This window comes from Lepisma saccharinum, chromosome 16 (genome assembly GCF_977018435.1).
Source record: "Lepisma saccharinum chromosome 16, izLepSacc3.1, whole genome shotgun sequence".
In the NCBI taxonomy this organism is placed as follows: Eukaryota; Metazoa; Arthropoda; class Insecta; order Zygentoma; family Lepismatidae; genus Lepisma; species Lepisma saccharinum.
This window is the reverse complement of record NC_139244.1, coordinates 58843954-58870753: the sequence shown is the minus strand read 5'-3', so window position 1 is coordinate 58870753 and position 26800 is coordinate 58843954. Positions and strand designations below refer to the sequence as shown.

At 37.3% G+C, this 26800-nt stretch overlaps 1 protein-coding gene across 4 annotated transcripts in view; it reads left to right on the top strand.

The window, feature by feature from the left end:
* Positions 1-26800, top strand: part of LOC146000495 (uncharacterized) — a 337315-nt gene that overhangs the window by 7832 nt on the left and 302683 nt on the right. For all 4 annotated transcript variants that reach the window (XM_083138222.1, XM_083138219.1, XM_083138221.1 and 1 more), the window contains exon 3: positions 10591-11105. In XM_083138222.1, the coding sequence (XP_082994348.1) occupies positions 10591-11105 (515 nt within the window). The remainder of the gene's footprint in view (positions 1-10590; positions 11106-26800) is intronic.

The following is a 26800-nucleotide window of genomic DNA, read 5'->3' as shown; positions in this document are numbered from 1 at the left end:
CACAAAATGCATATCCGCATACTCTTTGTTGCTGTAAGTTTCAATTTTCACTACGCAGTCCAGCACAACTGACGTGACTCCCACAGTACGATTAGACTGTGTACTGATTGTATCCATATAGCATCACCTCTCGGAAATGTTCTGTTTGATTGCAACGCCACCTCTCGGAAATGTTTTGTTTGATTACAACACCACCTCTCAGAAATGTTAACAAAGAGCAAACCTCAGACCACGCAAGGAATAAAGCACTCAGTGTTTACAAATTGCATTCAGTGATGGCTTGTAGCCATACATTCGCACACATTATTAACATTATACCAACTAGGACGATATTTACAAACAATGAAGTCAGTGGCACCTTGTAATCACTAGAGCCCGGAAGTTCAGGCAGTTATTTTTGTTTAAATAGGCAGGCAAAAAGGCATTTTAATGTGGAAAATAGGCACTAAAATGAAAAAAAAAATGCAAAATAAAGTGAAGAAAGGCACATTTGGAAGTCACTTACTTTTATCTATAATCTCTGGCAAAATGTTAAAATCTACATTGGGAAGATCATTTCAATTTTCTCCGTCTTGATTACACATAACTACAAGCTGTTTTTTTTAAGTTCTCAACATTCATTGATAGTCGTCTGTCAGAGAGAATGTTTTTCATAATAGAAAATGATCTTTCTTCTTCGACAGAAGTTATTGGAGCATACATAAAACAAGCTAATGTAGCTGGACTCATTTTGGTAACAGCATTTTCACCTTTTAGAATATCACAAATTGTTTTCAATTGTTTCAAGTCCTTATTTGCACTCACTACACGTTTGCACTTTTCCGCAACAGCTGACCCCTTTTCTCCTGGCACTTACATCATCTGCTGCATAGATTCCTCGAAGAATTTCATGGATGCTACAAGAGTCTCACCTCTTTTTTCTAGCTTTGTAATTGTCTCTGGCAATGCACAATAATGTGCAAAAATAAACGACAGTTCATTCTTCAGTTCTGAATAGCACAGGAGTTTTACACTTCACGAATTGAAGCCGCTTCATTTTCTGGAAGAGCATCGATCACCTCACTGATTTTTTCAAGGTTGTTAGCATAATATATAGCTGCTGATATCCAGGTTCCCATCTCGTCAAGACTGGTTGCGGAGGTAAATTAAGCTCAGGTGCAACTTCCTGAAATTTTCGGGTTCGAGAGGGAGATTTCAGAAATATCTTCTTTGTGTTCAAAATCAACCTCTCCACTTCAGCAGTCAATCATGCACAAGGAAATGTTAACCGAAAGGCAATATCCTAACTCAGCATGAAATACTTTTTTCTCACACTTTTCTCCTTCAGCAATGTTGAAACATGCGTGAGTTCAATATTACTTAAATAAAGCGAAAATTATTCACATAATAAACGGAAGAAAAATAAATGCCAACATATTTTTTTTAAAAAATGGTCAAATTTCATTGAAAAAGGCAAAAAAGGCATTATAATTAAAAATAGGCAGTGGGGTCCCAAATAGGCAAAATGAAAAGGCTTCTAAAACATTCGAAACAACATAAAAAACGTATATCCGGAAAATTTTTATCAATATATGCAGTAGATAAAAAGAGGCATTTAGCCAAACTTCCGGGCTCTAGTAATCACACATTCACGATTATCTCAAAAATGGCTTGTTTGCATACCCATGTTTACTCAGCCTTTTTTGCTTATATTATTGTGTACTTTCACCTGCGTCAGTTTGCACTATTACTTATGATTGATTGAGTTAGTTTATTTTACTTCGCGTTTTGTGCCTCTTGGCTAATTTGCGAAGATGGGGATGAGTGATGAAATGATGAAATTGATGAATGGACATTCACAAACAACCAAGCCCGACCGGGATTCGAACCCGGGACCCTTGGCGTCGCACTATTACTTATGAGACATCCTATATATATATATATATATTACATCTGCTATTTAACCTTTAGTCTGCCCTATGGGTCCATCGAAAATGTAGGCCTAGTCTGCCGATGGTCCCAAAAAATTCATGTGCTTTTAGGACCTTCATACTTGTATGTGAGGTTGTAAACACTGACAGATGTTCAGATAAAACTTTGAAATGTCATGTGGAAGAAAACCCACCCACCCAGGACCCCCCCCCCCTGACTCCAAAGTTACGTATTGAAGCTGCTGCGAATTTTAAATTTGTACACTTATTTGACAATAAAATGTTATAACTCGTAGACTATTTGACCAATCTACTTCAGGTAACTTTTGTTTTTCAGCTAGAACATCAGGGCATACAACCATGCACGAATCAAAATGCCAAACCCAATAAGAGGGGTTAGGTGGCCCACGGCCCCCAACTTTCAATGGAAAAATCATAAAAATGGGGATTTTGCCCACTCTTCCCCTGCTATTTTGGGAAGGGGAGGCAAACTTATTTTCAAAGAATGGTCCTTTCTCAACCGAATGAAAGTCATTTCATGTTCCTGGGTGCATTACATTATAGAATATGTGAAAAAACTCCCCATTTTTATGATTTTTTTCATTGAAAGTTGGGGGCCGTGGCCCACCCAACCCCTCTTATTGGCTATGACATTTTGATTTCTACACGGTTGCATGCCCTGATGTTCTAGCTGCAAATCAAGAGTTACCCGAAGTAGATTTGTCATATAGTGTCCGAGGTATAACAATATTATGAGTAATATGCAAATTGGCAATTTTTTTTAAAAAAAAATAGTTTTACATTTTGGCTCATTATTCAAATTGTATTGCACCGACAAACATGAAACAAGTTTCATTCTGTTCCAAAAGGTCCACTCATTGAAAAAAAGGTAAAAGTTCGTATTATCTTCCCAAAATAGCGAAGAAAGAGGGGGCACACTCCACATTTTTATATTTTTTTCATTGACATTCCGGGGTCCTGCCTCCGCCGGTAACCCTCCCCCCCTGCAGTTGGGGGTTCTAAATTGTACACAGTTGCATGTGCTGATGTTTTAGCTGCAAAACAAAAGTTTTCTGAAGAGTCATTCCATGTGAAAGCACCCAATTTTAAATCAATTGGTTGCTTGACATTTTGTTATTTTTTTATATTTTCACCATAGGTGGTCTTGCTAGTGACCTGCTCAAAAATATTTTTTTTTAAAAAATCTTCCGCCATCTTGGATTTCTGCTCATTTTTCATCACTGCGGGAAGCAAAAATGAGCGTTTACAAGGGTTTTGAAAAAAGGTTGCTGTGTGATTTCTATTACAGATGGAATGTTATAGTTTTCACTGCCTGAAAGTAGAGATTCTGGCCTTTCAGAAAATGTATATATATGTAAGGTAAGATTTAAGTAACTGGGACTTTAATGGGTTTCAATATAACCATCGTAACGGGAAATTTTGCCAATTTTAAAGGTCTATAAAATCAAAAGGGCTTGAAACCACAGGATGGAATTCTTTTTGCAAGAACTATGAGTGGAAGGCTTTTCAGCCATGGTGAAACAAGTCCGGGGTTGTAAGCCCTTCTGTCCGATTTTTAGTTCCGAAATCCGAAAATTTCCAAAATTTGTGAATTTCAAGGTCAAATATCTCTAAAGGGGGACCTGCCAAAAATTTGAAATTTTGGCCATGGATACTCCTACTAGTACTTAGTAAAACCTGTGAATTTCATTTTGGGGTTCACACCGATGTTCATGTTACAGGCTGTCAAATATCTCTAAAAATGACATCGTGAAAACATAATAATAAATAGGCTTAAAGTGACCTGATTTCCATTATTTTATAATTAGTTATTTTATAAGGGTAAACAGAAATTAAAATAGATAAACTAGTTAGTTACTAGTTGATATATTTCAATATATACTTAGTGTGCTTTTGTAATAAAAATCAAATCAAATCAAAATCACTATTTGGATTGAGAAGACAAATGTTAGTAAACAAACAAGAGTACTATTATGTCAGTAAGTATATACAAGTTGCATGCACATGTTTGTTAAAGGTTTATGAATATCCAGTACTATCAAACCTTACTCAATACATCCACTCTGGTACATAACAATTGTATGCGAAATATAACATAATATATACAACAATTGTCTGCGAAATATAACATAAGCTACCTGTAAAATATGACAAGCATTTAAACGCTTGAGAATATACGTATTCAAGTTCTTCCTCTATTTTTTGTATCCCAGTCATATATACACTGTGATATACACAGTTTACAATTACAATAACACAATACTTAAAATTACATGAACTGAATCCTGATTTGGACAATTCTGATGATGACGACGAGAAAAAAATTACTTACAAACAATGGATAACAACAGATCATTGCAATTTGATCACTGTTGTAGAAACAATTTCAGTGTTTAAAGAAAATTTAGCTTCGAAGTTACTGCAATTAAAAAGTCACCACTTTATTGCTCAGAGTCAATCAGAATTTTGCAAAAGAACGAAAGAAAGTCTTTCTCCGGATGAATGTGTAGTGATTGGTGATTTCTCTGAAAACTTCACATTTGTTGTACAAGATGAAATCCAGAGTTACCACTGGATTAACGCTCAAGCTACTGTCCACCCCTTTAGTGTCTACTTTAAGACTAATTCTTCAGATGATCTATGCATCAAAAGTCTTTGTATTATAAGTGACTGCATTGTACACAACACAACTGCTGTTTACGCTTTCCAAAAGCAGCTGATTCCATTTGTTCAAACGTTCATCCCAAATCTAAAGAAAATTTATTATTTCTCAGATGGCTCAGGAGCCCAATATAAGAACAGAAAGAATTTTTCTAACTTATGTAAGCATAAACAGGACTTCGGTGTGGCAGCTGAGTGGCATTTTTTTTGCCACAAGCCATGGCAAGGGTCCTTGTGATGGGATTGGTGGGACGGTAAAAAGACTTGTGGCAAAGGCAAGTCTGCAGCGACCAACTAAGGGCCTTATTCTTACACCAAAGGACATGTATGAGTTTTGTGTGGAAAATATTAAAGGATAAACTTCATCATGGTGACTGAAAGTGACAAAAAATGAGCAAGGGTTTCTGAATGACCCCTTCAATGAAGCTCATAGATTTGAAGGAACAAGAGATCACCACTGCTACATACCCAAGGACTCTTCAACTCTTCTCATCAGTAGAATATCTGCATCATTTCAAATTAATCATGTAGAGTTCAGAATTGATGACTCACCACGAATATTTCATTTTAATGAAATAATTGAAAATGACAATGTCGTTTGCATTTACAATAACAGGTGGTATGTAGGTAAAGTAATTGAAATGTCAAAAGAAAACAATGATGTTAAAGTGATGTTCTTCAATTCTGGTGGACCATCAACAAGCTTTACTTTACAAAGAAATGATGTTGCTTGGGTGAAATTGAACAATAACAAGCACATAAGAAGAAATAGTCCGTTGATCAATCATCTCCGTGCCAATCAGTGTTTTCGGGGCCACGCACTAGTCAGATATTTTTTATCTTTTTTTCATGGCTCCATGGATTGAGAGACAGACAAGATCCCCTGTAACTTTGAGATCCATGTGTAGATAGTGTGTGTGTGTGTGTATGTGTGTGTGTGTGTATATATATATATATATATATATATATATATATACAGGTATTGGACAAAATAATGGAAACTCCTGTGGAACATCATGTATTAATACGGTGTTGGACAACCTTTAGCATGCAATACAACTTGGATTCGGGACGGAATAGACCGATACAAGTCCTGAATGGTGGTGAGTGGAATTTGAAGCCATTCTTCATGCAGCACAGCCTCCAGCTCAGGTAGAGACGAAGGAGGTGGAAATCGACGCCGAACCCTGGATTCCAAAACAGCCCACAGAGGCTCGATGATATTCAGGTCTGGGGACTGGGTGGGCCAGGGAAGATGTTGAACCTCATCAGCATGCCCTGGAAACCACTGTTGAACAGTGCCAGCAGTATGAATGGGGGCATTATCATCCTGGAAGATGGCATTCCGGTTTGGAAATAAGGTTTGCACCATTGGGTGGATCTGGTTACCCAAGAGTTCTCTATACACTGCCTATGAGACCCGACTGTGTAATGTGACAAGGGGGCTGCCGAATACCATGATATAATGCCCCACACCATAATAAAGCCGCCACCATGTTTGACAGTCGGGCAGTGACAGTCCACATCGTATGCTGCCGAGGGTGTTCGCCCTACAAACACACGTCCAGTAGTGGGGAAGAGGGTAAAGGTTGACTAGTCTGTCCAAATGACATGTTTCCAGTCCTTCAACGTCCAAGTTTTGTGGTCATTGCATCATGCACGTCACCTTCGAGCACTCGTCTCAGTTATTAGGGACTTGGCAATAGCAACACGCCCATGGATACCCATTTGATGCAGTTCCCGCCTCACTGTTTTGCATGACAGGGGGTGTTTAGGTGCTGATTAAGTTCTGTAGTCCCTTTGGAGGCCATTGTTTTCTTCTGCAACGTCACAATACGCTTCAAGGCCTGGCGGTCCCTTTCCTGCAGCTTCGTCTTTCAACCACTATTGTGCTTAGCAGACCCTGTTTCACCGTGCACTGTGTATGCGGTCATGACTTTCGAGACCGTGCCTCGTGTTACACTGCATAACTTCGCTGTTTTGCTCACAGATGCTCCAGTGAAACGGGCACCAACAATTCGACCTCTTTCAAACTCCGTCAGGTCTGCTATACTGGTCACTCACTACACCTGAACAACGTGCACTACCACACTGCCTCACTCTACTGTCAGTGCACAGTCTATACTACCTGCAACAAACAAGAGAAGGTTGATTTCCGCCGTGCTCAGTATTACCAGGCACATTGAAAATATGTCCCACTTCTGACTCGTGTTTCCATTATTTTGTCCAATACCTGTGTATATATATATATACATACATATATATATATATATATATATATATATATATATATATATATATATATATATATATATATTGATGTAATGTTGTATTATGTGTAGTGATATATGGAATTGTAAATGTCATTGTGATGTAATATATTGAATTGTAAACTGTGTATATCACAGTGGTATATGTAACTGGGATACAAAAATTAGAGGAAGAACTTGAATACGTATATTCTCAAGCGTTTAAATGCTTGTCATATTTTACAGGTAGCTTATGTTATATTTCGCAGACAATTGTTGTATATATTATGTTATATTTCGCATACAATTGTTATGTACCAGAGTGGATGTATTGAGTAAGGTTTGATAGTATTGGATATTCATAAACCTTTAACAAACATGTGCATGCAACTTGTATATACTTACTGACATAATAGTACTCTTGTTTGTTTACTAACATTTGTCTTCTCAATCCAAATAGTGATTTTGATTTGATTTGATTTTTATTAACAAAAGCACACTAAGTATATATTGAAATATATCAACTAGTAACTAACTAGTTTATCTATTTTAATTTCTGTTTACCCTTATAAAATAACTAATTATAAAATAATGGAAATCAGGTCACTTTAAGCCTATTTATTATTATGTTTTCACGATGTCATTTTTAGAGATATTTGACAGCCTGTAACATGAACATCGGTGTGAACCCCAAAATGAAATTCACAGGTTTTACTAAGTACTAGTAGGAGTATCCATGGCCAAAATTTCAAATTTTTGGCAGGTCCCCCTTTAGAGATATTTGACCTTGAAATTCACAAATTTTGGAAATTTTCGGATTTCGGAACTAAAAATCGGACAGAAGGGCTTACAACCCCGGACTTGTTTCACCATGGCTGAAAAGCCTTCCACTCATAGTTCTTGCAAAAAGAATTCCATCCTGTGGTTTCAAGCCCTTTTGATTTTATAGACCTTTAAAATTGGCAAAATTTCCCGTTACGATGGTTATATTGAAACCCATTAAAGTCCCAGTTACTTAAATCTTACCTTACATATATATACATTTTCTGAAATGCCAGAATCTCTACTTTCAGGCAGTGAAAACTATAACATTCCATCTGTAATAGAAATCACACAGCAACCTTTTTTCAAAACCCTTGTAAACGCTCATTTTTGTTTCCCGTAGTGATGAAAAATGAGCAGAAATCCAAGATGGCGGAAGATTTTTCAAAAAAAAAAAATTCTTTTTGAGCAGGTCACTAGCAAGACCACCTATGGTGAAAATATAAAAAATTAACAAAATGTCAAGCAACCAATTGATTTAAAATTGGGTGATTTGACATGGAACGACTCTGAAGTAGAATGGCCCCATAGTGCCAGAGTTATTACGATTTTTCTCCAGTAAGTATACAAATTTAAATTTTGCACTTCAGAGGCTCGGGAACATTGGGTACTTTCTTCAGACGGCATGGTGGTCTAAAGGTTAATGTGAATGGAATCACATACAGGATGATTCAGAGATGATGATACAAACTGTAAGGGTGAAAAGTACACACCAGGAGAAGCAAAACTTTCAGTCAACATTGAATCATTCTGTGCTAGGTTTACATTCGGTTATTTGGGTCTACACTAGTAGTGTACACCCACTGCTCAAGTATGCAAGGAGATCAGCCCACAGTGAGCATAATTCAATGTTGGATCATAACAATTCAGTCATACCTGTCGCATTCTCATTCATTGCAGATTCATACTGACTGCTGCTTTTTTTTTTTGTTACTTCTATTTTTCACCCTTATAGTTTGTACACTCACCTCAGCTAGTACTCTGGCAATTTATTTCTTTATACAGCATATTTGCAGAAAATACAATTCAATCTACAGGTTATATATACGCTGTATAAAACACACCTTTTTACTAACTTCGTTGGCTCTGTATAGTCACTTCTGATTTGTCCTGTATTCTTCCACAAAGACCCACAGTGAAAGGGGTACATTCGTTTCAGGGCCATTGTGTATAACTTGTGTTTTATATTACCTTCCCTATATTTTGAAAACTTCATTCTTGTGTGATGTGGGCTTCAATGTAAATAATTTCAAAATAAATGAAGAATGGAAAAAAATGTACTTAAACAAGATGCATTGCAATATTAAAGAAAAAAAATGAAATTGAATAAAATTACATAAATTGCAGCTGCACCTGGTGGGAAGAAAAGGGGCAATAGAGAAAATGAATGAATGATTGAATACAAGTATTGGATACTTCAGCATATATGGCCATTTTGTATATGGTCTTGTATATAATAGAGGAAATAAGATCAATAGTTACAGATAGGGTTTCTAACAAGACACACACTAAAATTTAAGGGTTTCTAAAAAGACACACACTAAAATTTAATGTGTTGTGTTTTGTTAGAAACCCCATTTCCTAATGCAGAAGGGATGAAATGTTCCTAATAGACTTGTTACTCACATGAGAACCAATGACCGGTCCACGTTCGAAGTCACTGAGTTTTGTTTGACCACCCCATTCTGATGGTGCTGCGTGTCTTATGATCACCATGTGATGCCCTACCTTCTTTTATACTGGACTGTGACATTGTTTTGATGTCTAGGTTTCTATTCACTATGGCAATGGGGTGTCCGGATACTTTTGATATTATATCTTGCCAGCTCAGCCCAATATATACGAGGGCAAATTAAAAAGTCTTTAGTAAAAAAAAAAAAGGAAAAGTGCTCCCCCCTGTGCTTAGCACCATGCCATGAAGGTGTATAGGGTGTGTGGGGGTAACACCCCACACTTTCTTGATCCGGTCGTGAGGGGGTGATGTGATCAGCATCATGCCCCTGACCACCTTAACCCCCCTCCCTCCCAGGGTTTACCCTAGGTACCCATGTCATTTGACGCTGGGTGGCTGCTGGGGCCGCTTCCAACGTTATAACAATTCCCGGATTTGAACCGGCCGGGGGTCGAACCCGGGACCTTTAGCATGGTAGTCAGACGCGTTACCGACAGCCACCGCGGCCACCCAGCGCGGGCCTAAAGTCTTTGCCTCATTTTTTTTTCTGCTGAAATATTAGGGTGATGGAGAAACCGAGACATGCATTCAATGCAATAGGTTTTTTTTTTTGGAACGGCCCAGCGTTAATTCTCGACTGCTGTGCTGTCACTTTACAAAGATGGCTGTCGTACTCAACACGTCCACATTGTATGAGCAGTGAAGTTTTATTCGTTTTGTATCAAGTAAGAGATGAACGGCCATCGAGATCCATAGGGAAATGCATTCTGGAGCACGCACTGGATAGTTCAGACCTTGCCCCCACTAATTTCCATGTATTCGGTCCACTGAAGAAGTTATTGGCAGGACAGAGGTTCATTTGCGACGATGTCAGGCAGTGGTTTCACGATCAACCGCCTGAATTCTACAACAGCGGCATCTCCAAACTAGTGATTAGATGGGACAAATGCCCGAACTGCTGTGGTGACTATGTGGAAAAATAGTGCAAGGTACATGAAACAGTTCCTATATTTTGATTTCCCTGCATGTTTATTATTTGAGCTGAAAAAAGACTTTTCGATTTGCCCTCGTAAAACCCAGTTAAAGAGTTAAAGGAAATAGCTTGACAACTCAGAAGCAGCCCTGTTTTGCTAGTGATCCCTAAACCATACAATTATGAAATTGTTTTCTGTAGAAAAATGTAGATTGAAGATGTTTAAGATGTTTGAAAAGTGCAAAGAGAATACCATACTATGTAAACCTTATGCTCTTTCAGAAGTCATCTGCTTCTTTGTCTCATGGTAGTGAAGAAACTGCGACTGCATCAGTGTCTGATATGGGTTTCCCTTCTTCAGAAGTGTTCATTAAGTGTGAAACAGAATTAGTAGATACATTAGATTCTGAGCAAACATCTCTGCAAGATATGTGGCCTCCAGATCAACTTAATGTCAACACTGAAACTACATCATTCCTTGTGGCTCCTGATGTTGATAGTTCTGTTGACAGCGAACTATCTAGTCAGTACATGGAAGAAACTGCAGTTGCTAGTGTGGAAAGTTCGAGTGGTGGTAGTCTGATGCATTTTGAAAGTGCACCTCAGGACATTAATTCTCGTGGACAAAATGTTTTTGGAAGTGAAGAATTTTATCAGTGCAAGTCTGAACAATTTGATGAGAAAGTTCCAGCTCTAGATAATGACGACAATGTGGTAATTTGCAGTGATAAAGACATGAAGAATAGTGTAGAGAATCCTGACCAAGCAGAAGGTGAAGTGGCAGTTCCTGGAGAAAGGTAGGTGAAATAAATTTTTGTATCTCGTTCTCAATAAATAAATACAGGGAGGTTATTTCAGTCGGTTACCGCCAGAGCGTCGGCCACTCGGCTGCCCCTTCATGCAACAGGTCCCGGCAAATTGCATTACAGTAGGCCCGTAACAGAAACCACTTGTTTTGTAATGTTTCCACTTTTCACAATTACAATTGAAATATGCACATACCTTGTCGCAAGGATGCTGGAAAAGGTGTCCTCCCAAATACAAATATTTGTGGCACCTTACTTCTGACATCTAATCTTAGATTAGACATCGATACTTTATCGTCAGTTGACAGAAAGAGAAGACAGCATCCCAGTGCATAAAGCAAACCGAAAGCGTAAAATGATATTTAAAAGTAATAATAATGATGATCACTAACCTCCTTATGTTATAAGAGATGTTGAAAAAGACCTCCTTCAACAGCAATACAACACGTTTCTTAGGTTCAAGAGATCCTGTCTCTTGTAATTGCCTGACCACTTTTCTGCAAGAATTCGTTTTCACGTAATTATTGTACATAAAAACTCAGTACTAATTTACTATAGTTCAAACAGATTTCTTCATTTTTACAGAAGAAACTACTTACCATAAAAAGTTCCTATAGCATTTTCTAAAATCGGGAAGGTGTTTTGTGTGATGTGGGAATGTATCATAGTGGAAATTCATGTTCTTCATTGAAAATTCATGCTCCGACAGAGAATAGCCTTTGGTGCGTACACCTTCGTACATCATCACGCGTCGTGATTGTGTTTTCTTCATGTTCATTGGGTACCCAGTGTTTCGAACTGTCTGTGTTTGCAACAAAAGTTAGAAACATGACGTGTCCTGGATGCGTGGTGAAATTCGTACTGGGTGTGAAAGATCCAGTGGATTTGAACACGGGATCGTGAAGGAAGGAAAGAAATGTCGAAAATGTAGCAGTAAATGTAAGCTACTCGTTAGAAGGAATGGGCTGTGGATATATGCCTAATATGACATGTCGTGGATGCATGGTGAAATTGAGGTAAGTTTTCCGTATCCTGGAAACTGATTTCTTCAAATTTGAAAGTTTGGGGCTCATTTGGGGCGCATGTGACTCCGGCCAATTTCTAACATGCCTTTAACACGGACTCTATAGAGAAAGCCGGGTAGCCGGAGTGGAGCATAGCAGATCGGAGGTGAGGCCATGGTAGCGGTTGGGGGCAGTAGGTCAATTACCCCAGGGGTGGAGCCCAGAATCTGTGGGAAATTTGGACTAAAAAAAAACAACTAAAAACTAAAAAAAAAAAAAAAAAATACTTTATATTTACCACTGATTCCGGGACGGATAGCCCCAAAAACCAGTCACGGATAGCGCCACGAAACATTACAATTTCCTTCGCACAAAAATGCGAAAAAGTTTTTTTTAAAAAAATACATCAGATGAGCTTTGTTCACGGGTATTTCTTGGGTTTCGAAGGTTGAAACACTGCATTACGAATGAAAATCTACAAAAGACAAGCCAGCCATTCCAGTTGTCACGGACGTTACAGTTTTACTAATTTAAAGCTCTTAACATTAAAATTAAATGTATTTTGTGAACTTTTTTAAACATGAAACACAGTAAATGGTGATGACCTCCCTACAGAAAAAACTATGTTGAGTAAAATGTATTACTATTCCGGAAACTGAAAAAAATGTTCAGTCACGGATGTCACAGAATTTGTGAACTCACATTACAGGCTGTGAACTAAAATTTAAAAATCCAGGTTACTGCCTGAGACAAAATTCATTTTATACTCATTGTGTTGATCTGCAAGCTTTACAGGTTCTAGTTCTGATCTATTAATTCACAAAAACGAAAAGGAATTGATTTTATAATTGCTTTATTCATGTCACGGATGTTACATGGAATTCGTCACGGATGTTACATCTGACATAATATATGACAGACAGTTAAGATTTGTACTGTTCTACCTTTCTTAAATTAATAAGATTACATGGTATAATTAACACAATTATGCAGTGACACATAATTAAGTCTCTAATTAGAAATCAGAGCAAATAATTTTATTTATTGGAAGAAACCATGGATTGAAGAAAAGTCTTGTGTGGTCATTATCCAATTTGTAATTATTATAACACAAATAGGATTTTAAAGACTTTTCTTAAAAATAAAAATCCTACAAGCAGATTTTGCTTTTGAAATCATAGATAACTCTACTTCCATTTTCCGTTATAGTTGGATTAGATAGAATGCGGACCACCTGCTTAATGTTTATTTATTTTTCATCCTCTCTATTAGGTACGAATAAATTGCCAGTTTTCCATACTGCTTCAAGAAGATCACACGTAAATCACCACTGTTTCGCAAAACACTTGTCTGACACACTGCAACATAGTTAAGGCTAACCTGAGTCTTTCCATTACCAGTGATGCAGGCCTCAACGCATACTCGGGTACAATATTCACATTGAGTTCACATAGGTCTAATTCTTCGGTTTTCGAGTTATGTCCAAGTTCATTTATGTTGTTTTCAACAGATGCATCATCATCATCATCATCATCATCACAGTCATCAGAATATGATTCAGATCAATTTTCTTGATTTGATGTATTTCTTGTATTCCTGGTGCCGTTCGCACGTACTCCCATCGTTTGTTCAAAAATACTGAAGTTTCTTCTGTCTCTTGGTTACAAAAAGAACCTCAGTTGACTTACATTGAGCTTCAGTGACTTTGAAGAATTCTTCAGCATTTTGAACAGTACAAAGTAGTGATTTTACTGCTATTGAAGAATATGAGTCCAAAGCTGAAGGGTTTGGAGGTGTATTGATCTTCATCGCTTCTGCTTTTTTCCTCCTCCACTCCTGTACCCTCAATCTAGTCTTTTCTCTCCTCAAATTCATAAGGTTTTTGTCTTTTGCACACTTTTCCTTTTCTTCTTGCCTTTTTAACCTATTTCTTTCTCTATTCTTTTCCAAATATGCAGCCCATCTCTCTGGATTTTCAGATTTCATTTTAGCTCTCATTTTTGCCATTCTAGGAGCAGACTTTGCAGGTGGCATTATCTGCAACAAGAGAAAACATAAACTTGGACCAAATTATAGGTTATTTTATGTTTTACATTTCATTATAACATAAACAATCAATTCGAGATGGAACGAAGAAAAATAATTTCATTTTACTCTATGACTTAATAAAATCAAGTTCTACACATCAATAATATATGTTAAATCTCTCTGAATTATACCAGTAATAGGTTATGTAACATGGACTATAGTTCATAAAGTTAGACAACCCAAACCTAAAAGTATCAGTGGTGATAGAAATGTAACATCTGTGACATCTATTTTATTCTTATTTAAACTCAGATAATATCTTTAAGATGGTAGGATGCAAGTACTTTACTAGAATGTCAACATTATCTACTTTTGACAAAAACAAATTTAGTTCAATTCTGTATTTTTAAAAAGTATCTTCTTTTTGTCACGAATGTTACACCATGTACATCTAATTACTGTTTTACGTTTAATTCATAAATTTACTCACCTTGGTCTCTGAAATTCAGTGTGTAGTCTCTCAGAACATAAACTCAGCAGTAAACTTCCTGAGAATGGAGTTAACAGTTGAACTGCATGTCTATAAGGGAACTGCCAACTTAGTGAATGCTACTGGTCATGTATTGCCAACTAAAAGCAGCTATTTCTTGTAACAATAAAACATATCAAATATATTATTTTTCAAAATATCTCAGCAGAATGCTTAAATGAGAAGTTGTATCTACTCATTGCATGCAAATAGAACATTTTTGATTATTAATTTTTTTTGGTATAATTCCCTCTTTACCCGGAATGGCTGAAGCACAACGCGGGATTATGTAGGAAGGTGTAAGCGCCATATTGTGTCTGAGGCAAGCGAGAAGACTATGAGAAAGAAGTACTCGTAATGTGAAAAATTGCAATTACTTTCATCAAAAAAATGTCAATACATCTTAAGGAATTTTCCACGAAGCAGATAGGTAAGTACAAATGTTAAAAATTGACGAAACGAAGAAATTATAGGTGTTTGAACTATAGTAAATTTTTACCAAAAACTCTTTGTTCAAGACTATATTTGTCACATAACTAATGAATGAATAACAATTAACACACAATAAAGCACTAGCACTGAATAGCATACACACTCAATAACACAGTATAAACAACAAGCGTACTGATAAACTCAAACAGAAGTGAACATGAGCCAACTACATCTGGTAGCCGACAGTGTTGCTAACCATTTTTTGGCAATGTCCCTACGCCAAGTAAAGCGACTAAAAAAAACCATCACCTCATGAGCATGCAAAACCGAAGATAAAATATACACATTTACTTACCAAATCTTTCTGCTCAGTGCTTCCACAATTAATGAAGGAGCGAATTTACAATACAGAACCCTTCCCCGATTTTTGTTATATTTCGCATACTCACTAATTGAGGCCTCCTAATCACGAATTTGAAGTTAAAATTCGGGGGTCACGTGTAGAAATTGCAAAATAAGTGAAATTGAGTGGTCCACGATTGGCATGATTGCTCATTATTTACTGGAAGATATTGTGTTTCCAATACTTAAAAAATGAAATATACATTCCTGATATTACTACGACCCCAAATATTAACTATGTTTGCCTATCCTAACCTACCTAACCTTACCTGAATGGTTTGTGGGGCTACCCGTGCATGATTTTTTGACCCCAAATTTTAACTTTGTTTGCCTTGCCTAACCTAACTTAACCTAACCTAACCTTACCGAGAATGGTCAGTGGGGCTATCCGTGAATGGTTTTGCGCTAATTGTGATTACAAACTCATAGAAAAAAAATCTTATTTTCATTGCACTTTAACGGCAAACGTTCATCATCGAAGATGCCTTTTTCGTATCCTGCAATTTTACAATCGATGTACTGTTGCCAAACTTACCTGTAATCAAATCAGTCCACACTCCACATGTTCTTCTACACCGTGATTGTCGTTGTCACATATAAGCACCTTCTTTGGGCAATATACCGAAATCCATATGTTTATTAATTAGCCCACGGCCATCCTCCTGCACACTCCACCTAACAATCTGTACAACATTAACAACGTTTTTACTGTTCTCTTCCGCCATTCTTACACGATCCATGCTCTCCAAATATGAAATCAACAGTGTGGCAATGCTATAGAGAGTGTAACTAATTGCGAACATCAATTATTCATGTCAACAAATATGGCTACCATATTTGTATATGGAGAATCAATGTGAGAATTGAAAAGCTTATTTTACAACTTCTACACGTTAAGGAACAATTTTTTCACCTCACCCCAACATGTTAACTCGAGATAAATCATCACGACTAATTATTTCGTGAGTATAAGACGTAGCATAGAAATTACAGAATGGTCCGGTATTGTAAATTCTTGCCTTAATGAATAATAGGGGTGTGCGGGACAGAATTTTTTGGTTCGGGATGCGAATTTTTTTAAATCCCGACATTCGGGATGGAAAAATTTGCAATTTTCCAATCAAGTTGGAAAATTTTCTGGACGGGAAATGTTCGAAATTTCCCGAAGCTCTGGAAATCTCAAATTCTACACGTCATTTTCACTTTAAGTGATTGTTTTTTCATTTCTAGAACTAAAACTTACGATTTCCGGTAAGTTCCAGAAACTTAATATGCAGAAAATGTCGAGAATTAACGACTTTTTAAAGTGACCATTCGGTATTTCCCAACTGCTTGGGATCCCGAAAAGTCGGGAAGTCATTTCCCAAAGTCGGGATCGGGATGGGAATTTTTTTTCCCGATCCCGGTCCTGACTTTTCGTCATCCCGCACACCCCTAATGAATAACGAGTCGTTTACTGTTGATTATGTTATTTGAAGTCATACATGCTGCTGCTGTGAAGAGATAGACGTTCGTTGGTGATATATGCTGTATTTCCTGCAGTCTTGAACAATTCTGGTCCTATTTTATTTCTCTTTTTTTGTTTTTGTATCACTTAACATTGAAAATATTCTTTCCGTTTTTCCATTAGAATGTGGCAATTTTAGCACTATTTTCACGAGAGTGGAAATGTTTTAAAAAAAGAACTTGCCTTGAAAGTTCTTGGTAACTGATAACATGCTCCATAATTCTGATGGAGATTTGTTAGTTAGTTCTTTTTTCTCCTCCTCGCTAAAATATCCAGATAAACTAATCCATATATTCCAAACCGAGCACGAAGAAAGTGCAACTGACTGGCGAGTAAGCTTTGCACCTTTGCACAATAAAATGTTATTTTCCAAGATTGAAAAAAGTCCCTACGTTTTCCCTCATTTGGCAAAATCTGTCCCTACGCAGGCGAAATGTAGTGAAAAGTCCCTATACGTGGGGACATGTCCCTACGGTTGGCATCACTGCTGACAGGTGTCGCATTCATGCAGTATGAAGCGCCCTCTCGTGGCTGACAGCTCACCCAATAAGCTGCCGGCACTCTCGCGATGACTGAGGATAAAGTAGTGATGTCTAATCTAAGATTAGATGTCAGAAATAAGGTGCCAGAAATATTTGCATTTGGGAGGACACCTTTTCCAGCATCCTTGCAACAAGGTACCTGCTTATTTCAATTGTAATTGTGAAAAGTGGAAACATTACAAAACAAGCGGTTTCTGTTACCGGCCTACTGTAATGCAATTTGCCGGGACCTGTTGCATGAAGGGGCCGCTAAGCGGCCGACTCTCTCACAGTAACGAATGAAATAACCTCCCTGTACATTTATAGACACAAAACTAATAGCATGTAAAGGTAAAGTTCCCCATGACATGAAGGCACATTTAGGGGATGTGGGGGCAGGACCCCACACATTCTCGATCTTGGCCAATTTGAAGGTGATGTGATCAGCACCATGCTTCAGCCACCTTTATCCCCCAAGGTTGCCCCCAGGTACCCATTGATTTGAGGCTGGGTGAGCCCCAGAGCTGTTTTACTTTGGAACAATGCCGGAAATATTCCAAACCTAGGTCACCCCCCCTGGATATCCCGTGTGAAAGTCAGACACCCTACTGACTACACTACAATGGCTCTTGAATTTTTAGGATATGGATTGAAAATGAGCATGGTAGTACTAAGGTTCAAAACTGGACCTTATCACTTACTAGTCATGATGCACCTAATTTATTTCATCTTGCCACTAAGCCTATACTGTTAGTCACACCTATTTTTAAACTGTTTTTTTTTTTTTTTTTTTTTTAATGATTTGTAATACACAAGATATAAACTTGAATAATACAGGCTTGACCAGGACTCGAACCCAGGTATCTGATCTGAATTGGAAGAGCAGTGCCACAGACCAAAATCTAGAGGTCCAGAAATTACACTTTCATGATAAAACAGATTCGGGTCATTCCATGTCAAATCATCCAGAATTTTGTGAAAATGTCACCCACCATCCCCGATTTTGATGAAATTCGGTATGCTTATAGAACGTTTGATGCTGATTACAAAAATGACAACTTTTTTAAAATCGGTCAAGGGGTTCAGAAGTTACGCACTTTTTAAGATCTCCGTGTACGCCACATCTGGCTACACTTTGAATGACACGCATTAGGTTATAAACGATCAGATCTTCCCTCGGGTTTGCCGTAGAAACTTCAGGTTTGTTTTCTTTTGTTCAGAATAATATGAGCTTTCATTTAAATAACGTTTCAGATGAATGCATCAGTAAACATGTATTTTTATATATAGTTTTATGTATTTTTTTAGAAAATAAATGACTAACTTCATGCAATGCCCCCCCTTCAATTTCCCCCCAATTTTATATGTAGGTAGCTCAGAGTGTGTACTAATGCCTGATGAAAAAATTGGGATGGGCGGTTCAGAGACAGGGTGATAAAAAAATCATTTGCATAAAATGACATTAAAAGTAAATCTTATTAAAAATGCTTACGTATTTAGCACAAAGCCTGAAGTATGATATGTTTCAAGTTATATTATTCAAAATTTATGTTCACTAAGCATAGGCGTAACCTGGCGGGGGCAAAGGGAAGCACTTTCCCCCTCCAAAATTTATAAGTTAAATATATTTCGTGATCCTCCTGGCACTTGAGGAACAAACGAATAAAGAGTAATAATTGTGATTTTTCAAATGTATTTATCAAATAATCCTGGACACTATTTTTATGCGATGGATAACTTTGCGATTATCTCAACCCGAAGAAAGTTTCAAGTGACCCATTAAGATAGTACCTAAAAATTGTACTTTATGCATTGCCAAAATTTCATGTACTATAAATTGTACCGTTCACATTTTAGATGGATATTTTGACCATTTCAAACACACTAAAATATTTGACTTATCACCAAGTACATATGTTCATCCATTTGTATTGTTAATGTCCACTGGACACAGCATACTTTTTGGCCAGTAGTGGGAAGTTGATGGACAAAGTGGATGCAAGAATTTAATAGCTGCATCGCCATTTTCACGTGGACTTTTGAAGCAATCCTACATGGTAGTTTGAATCACGCACACTCATGCTACTACATAACTGTTCACTGTTGGAATTCGAAAGCCACTTCTTCACAGAAGTCAAACCATACAGTTATACAAAACATATCACATCAGCACTTACTATTTTGGCTCTGACTGTTAAACAACTAGTGTTTCGAAGTAAATAGTTACAAAGTTACAAATACAGTTACTTTTTATTTAGGAATTCTAACTGTAACTAGCTACTTTTAAAAGTAAGTACCTGTAACGTTAACAACGGTAACAGAGTTACTTTTTGCAGTAGGGAAATAGCTAAATTGGACAATTCTGTTCCAAACTATAAAAATAAAATATGTACCTTCTCCAGATGCTACGTGAAAGGATTTACTTGGAATTTCTGGCAAGGAAGCTATACTTTGTTGCATGCTAAATTTAGAACATCCACGCTTTACTGTAATTCATTTCTAATTGTATGTGAAAACTCCATTGTTTTTGGTAGACTGCTGCGTTCGTCTGGAATGTTGTTGTCCAGCTAGGAAAAAGTCATTGTCGAGGGAGTGGATCTTTGGATCTTGTTGAACTTGGAATGGGGGAGAAAGAAATAGGTGCAAGTGGAATCAATGACACCATATTCAAAATACCATGGTCAGCATACAAATTACTTTTTAATTATAATCGTTCAAGCAAAGCTGACTGTGTTTTCCATCATTTATTAGCAGTAATAATGTAAATATATGAATACATATTATGTACTAGAAACATAAGTAAAACACAGAAGTCTTCATGATCATTGATTTTGTGTAACTTTTACACAAATCAATGATCATTAACAGTATGTTACTGTTACAGTAACTGTAAAAGAAACCCAGTTACTTGTAACAAGTAACCTATGGAACCTGTAAGTTCAAAATAGTGCATACTTCCTGGTACTGTTGTAGTACTTTGCAATCGCTGACACATTGTACTGTGGGTTGTTGTCATTTCACCCTAGATGATTACTAAGAAATTTATGCCTTGAATACTATTTCTACATAATTACCGTACTTGTTGCTTTATACTATAGAAGTCTTTACAAGTATTTTTACTGTTCCAACCATCCCGTCAGAAGGACATTTTCTGTGGTATGTGGCGAAAAAGCTCCATTTGAAAAAAACATCAATCAGCACAAATGTGTAGTATTAATTCTTACTTCAAAATTACGTATCCCCATGAAGAGTAGCCAAAAAGAGAACTTCCATATTGAGATAAAATGCACAAAACGAATGTTCTCGAAGATAAATTTGCTAAACTTGGGAATATTAATAATAATTATATATATAATTATATAATATATAAAATTTTAAAAAATGAAGACTGTTGAAACTAACTTAGATACAATGGAACCTCAGTTTTACGTTATGCAGGAGACCAAGCTGAAAAAACTTAATACGCGGGAAAATATAAAATCATGGAAAATTTCTAACCAGACCATCAAGATTGAATGCAAAATGAAGAAAAATGTAAAATCGAGGAACTTAAATCGGGATTCCACTGTAATTATTACTTGCAAATTTTAAAATTAATCTATAAATTTTGGAGGGGGAAAGTGCTTCCCTTTGCCCCCGCCAGGTTACGCCTATGCTTAGTGAACATAAATTTTGAATAATGTAACTTGAAACATATTGTACTTCAGGCTTTGTGCTAACTACGTAAGCATTTTTAATAAGATTTACTTTTAATGTCATTTTATGCAAATGATTTTTTTATCACCCTGTCTCTGAACCGCCCATCCCAATTTTTTCATCAGGCATTAGTACACACTCTGAGCTACCTACATATGAAATTGGGGGGAAATTGAAGGGGGGGCATTGCATGAAATTCGCTCTTGAAGTTAGTCATTTATCAGTTTTACGTTATGCAGGAGACCAAGCTGAAAAAACTTAATAGGCGGGAAAATATAAAATCATGGAAAATTTCTAACCAGACCATCAAGATTGAATGCAAAATGAAGAAAAATGTAAAATCGAGGAACTTAAATCGGGATTCCACTGTAATTATTACTTGCAAATTTTAAAATTAATCTATAAATTTTGGAGGGGGAAAGTGCTTCCCTTTGCCCCCGCCAGGTTACGCCTATGCTTAGTGAACATAAATTTTGAATAATGTAACTTGAAACATATTGTACTTCAGGCTTTGTGCTAACTACGTAAGCATTTTTAATAAGATTTACTTTTAATGTCATTTTATGCAAATGATTTTTTTATCACCCTGTCTCTGAACCGCCCATCCCAATTTTTTCATCAGGCATTAGTACACACTCTGAGCTACCTACATATGAAATTGGGGGGAAATTGAAGGGGGGGCATTGCATGAAATTCGCTCTTGAAGTTAGTCATTTATTTTCTAAAAAAAATACATAAAACTATATATAAAAATACATGTTTACTGATGCATTCATCTGAAACGTTATTTAAATGAAAGCTCATATTATTCTGAACAAAAGAAAACAAACCTGAAGTTTCTACGGCAAACCCGAGGGAAGATCTGATCGTTTATAACCTAATGCGTGTCATTCAAAGTGTAGCCAGATGTGGCGTACACGGAGATCTTAAAAAGTGCGTAACTTCTGAACCCCTTGACCGATTTTAAAAAAGTTGTCATTTTTGTAATCAGCATCAAACGTTCTATAAGCATACCGAATTTCATCAAAATCGGGGATGGTGGGTGACATGGCCTGGATGAATTGACGTGGAATGACCCGTTCCTCCTGAACCTCAAACTGCAAGTGAAACATGGTCTCCAAATCTGATAATGCTTGAAATTGTTACTGCACAAGGATGTGTGTACGAAAACACTGAAGGCAGTTGTAAGAATGGTTTGAGAGTATCCAGTTCCAAATTCGAGGCTGGTGTAAAATTACTAGGGCTAGGATTTTGATGACCTAAAAATTCGTAAAAAATGCCCTTAAAAAGATGCATTTATGACCTAAAAATTGCCAAAAAATGACTTTAAAAATGACCTAAAAACCGTTAAAAATTCCAAAGTAAAATTTTATTTGCACTTCAAATTACAGCAACTCTAGTATGCAACTTTTGACAAATTATGAGAGGTTACTGTTCAGTTTTGAGTTGCAGTGTGTAACGAATATTTTCTGTAAATTTTCAAAAAGAAATGAATGACGATTGTCAGCTAGCACACTTTTATACATAGAAAAGCTCCTTTCAACATCAACAGAGGTAATAGGGGCATATTTAAAACATACAATGTCACTTGGTTCTAATTCGGTTTCAGAGTCTGGCAATGAAAACGTTTTCCCACACAATACGTCACAAATAGAACATATTATTGTGTATCCTGCATTTTTCCCTAGCACTTTCTGCATCTTTTCTCTCACTTGTATTCCGACAGTACCTGGAACTGCTTCCAAATTATCCTGAACTTTGTTAAGGACATTAACTTGATCAACCAATGTAGCTCCAGATGTCTCGAGTGAAGTTATGGCAGAAGGTAGGAAGCCGAAGTTGGACTTTATATAGCATAATTTTCCTTCCATTTCGGGATCAGCCAAGAGTTCCTGTGCTTGTCTTATACACAATGCTTCACTGCTGTCGAACGAGGTTACAACTTCTTTCACAACTTTATAATTTTCACAATAGTAACCACAAGCCTCTAACCATCTACCCCATCTAGTAAGAATAGGAGCTGGTGGCAAAGGCACATCAGGTGCATGAGACCTAAAAGCTAACACTCGTGATGGGGACTTGAGGAAAATCTTCTTAATGTTTGCAATCAGTTGGTCTACATCAGGAAAGTGACTCCGCAGTTCTTCAGCAATACAGTGACACACATGTGCAAGACATGTTACATGTACCATTTTCGAGTACAGACCTTTCAGAGAATTCCCTGCTTTAACCATGTACGGTGCCGCATCTGTTACGAAAAGCAACACCTTTTCATATTGAATGCCGTCGGGCCACAATAACTGCATCGCGTTATTGAAAACTTTGCTGATCGTTGAATAATTCACTTTTTCTAGACATTCACAATTTATTAGAAACACTTGAGTAGACTCGGATTCCTGCATCGTACCAATCACTACATTTGCAATGTACCGTCCGAGTGAGTCGGTACTTTCGTCAATTGACACCCATATTTTTTTACCATGAATTTTCTGCCGAATTTGATCCATTGTTTGGTTGTAGCATTTCTTGACATAATTTTTCCTTAGCGTGGAAGAATCTGGTATTGATTTCCCAGTATGTTTTTTCAAAAATGCTCGAAGTTTAGGATTATTTAGTTTACTTAAAGGAATGTCAGCAGAAATAAAAGCGTCGCACAGTTCTTCAGAAATAACAGAGGATTTTGAGGAACACTCACCCATTAACAATTGCACCGTCCTCTTCTGATCTTGAATTTGCTTCAGAGCTGCCTTGTGTTTCTCGCGGTTGACATGTTGCTCCACCGTGAATTTCTTTTCCGCAGCAACTCTTATACCACAAAGCTGACAGAATAATACTGATCCGTCCGTACTGAACGTATTTTCACCATACTGGGACACAAACTGTTTTAATTTGTACTGTGTACTTTGCTTGGTTTTTGGTATCTTGTCCAATGCTTCGAAAACCTGCTCTACTGAACACTGCACCAAAGTAAATTCTCGCAATAAACAGGAACTTCGACAAAGGCCAGATCACACATTCCATCCATTCACTTTCAAGGAACACAACAATTGGTCTGAGCAGATTAGAAGATAAGATTAGGCAGGGCAACGACTTTCTTCTCCTGGGGCAAAATTGCGAGCTGTTTTGAACTTCTAACAATTGAATTTCATTGTAAGGAAATCGTTATATTCGTGTTGTTTATTTTCTTCTGAGACGGATGGAAGGTAGCTGCGGTTTCATATATTTTAAATTGTCTAGGGAAGATATGAAAAAATAGGATATTTATTCATCTTAATCCTTTCATGTTAATGCTGCCCATGCACTCGCAGCGTACAAGTGCTCTGGAAAACTAAGAAAATAAAAAAAAAATACCAAAAAATGACTTAAAATGCCAAAAAATGACTTATACAACCCATAATGGCAAAAAATGCAAAAAAATACCCCAAGAAATAGTGCTTAAAAGTTTCAGCACGACATGAAACATATAAATATTAAAAGATTTGGGTTTCTTATTCACCAGAAAAAAAGATGCAATTTCATCAAAATCCTAGCCCTAATAATTACCTTAGAAATGCCCTGTGAATTATTAGATTGCCTTTCGTTTCAAGAAACATGTGGTAAAAAACCATTATATTTCCAGAACTGTTGATCAGCATTTTTAGTGAACATTGGTTGCTACTTACCTGGAAAACATGAAAAACATGGAAATGTCAGGAAATTTGGCTTGTAAGGGAATTTTGCAGATCATCTGGAATGTATGCTTATTTTGGAGTCTTCAAGGGACCATCTCCACTTATGAATTTGGTTCTTGTGATTGCACTTCCGAAAAGGATTCAGTTCAGAAACTTATTCCTCTCCTCCTCATGATTTTGTTTGCACAAAATCATTTTTCCTTTTAATTTCGGTTCTATAAAGGTCAGTCAGTGGAAAACAGCCCACCCTGTATAACTATGAAACTATCTGCTTACCTTAAAAGTAGTCCCTGTAGGTGTTGAGTCATTTGTCCCACCATCCTGGCAGTAGGTCAATGGCAGTCCTGTAGAAGGTGTTGCTCAGGTGGTGTTGCTGCAACAGCCAATCACTCACTGCATCCTTCACCTCAGTGTCCGAGTTGAACTGGCGACTACACAGTGCCCATTTCAGATAACCAAAGAAGGCTTAATTGCATGGGGACATGTCTGGACCATAAGGTGGGTGCTAGAGTGTTTCCCACCGAAATCTGTTTAAGAGAAGGTCCTTGTCAGCGATGTTCTTTCTTCACAAAACCTCAGACTCCACTCCGTCACCCACGACTGAGATATAAAATATTCCCCATACGCTGCCGCCATTCTACAGTGAATGTCGGGGAAGCTAACACCTTCTGCCACCAGGAAATGCATTACGGCTCGCTTCTCTTCCTTGCTGGTTTTCATGATATGTTGGATGGCAATTCCATGCACATCTGCACCTCACATGGCTCACACTCTTGCTGCTTCACGCCAGTCTGCAACGTGACTTCCATCTACTGGGTGACAATAGAATCCCCTTCCAGTGTCAGAAGTTCTGTGGAACCGCAGCATCTACACATCGAGATATACGAAGTGGCATGTTTTCCACTGACTAACCCTGACTCACATGTAATATATTTAATTTTTCACTTCTTTATACCAGGTTTTAAAAGGAATATCAATCAATATGATTATAGTTACCAGAAAAGTATTATCATCTATTAAGAAGACATAAGTGAGTTACTAAGTTATTTCCATGAAACTTACTTGTAAATGTTCGATTAATTTCGGTGGCCTCTGCCACCATCCACTTGGGAATTCGATGCTTCACTGTTGGGTTGACTTCCGGTTCCTGTTGTTCATCTGCTGCATGTGATAGGTTTCAGTTGTTCGGAAAAGCAGGAGCCAAACATGATGTGCCTGACCACTGTCAATATTCAGCTCGTTCGGATAGTGTATAATTGCCTGTGTCTCTTTGATTTTTGTGTGAATCAGTGTGTGCGTTGTGTGCCTGCCTGAAACTTTCTGGATCCTGAAATTTTTAAACTTGAGGTGCTTTGCTATTCTGGTAGTGCATTGGGATATTTTTTTGTTATTTTTTATTTATTTATTTATTTTTTTGCATCGGTTAAGTGCTGTTGTATACAATCGTTGTTGGATCTGATGGATCTGCCAATGTAATGCAAGTTGCACTCACACTGGGCATCATATACTCCTGGGTTGTCAAGTGGTGAAAGGAAGAATATCTTGTGTTTGCTTAGCACACTGGCTATTTTTTTTCACTGGTTTGCATGGGAGTTTGGTGTCATACTGTTTCAGGGCCTTGGCCAGGCAGTTGGATGTTGTCTGGTGGTAAGTGAAGGCAATCCATTTGATTTTATTGCTGCTGGTTGGGTTGTGTTGGTTAAGTTGTCCCACATGCATTTCAGCATTGCTACACCATGTAGAAAGTTGATGCACTGGGTACCCATTCTGAAGTCCTATGTCTGTAACCATGGTAACTTCATCCTTCAAATCCTCTTTACTTGTGCAGTGAGAGAAAGCTCTTCAGTAGAAGTTAAACCATACATTAGCTTTGTGTTTGGGTGGGTGATTGTAGAG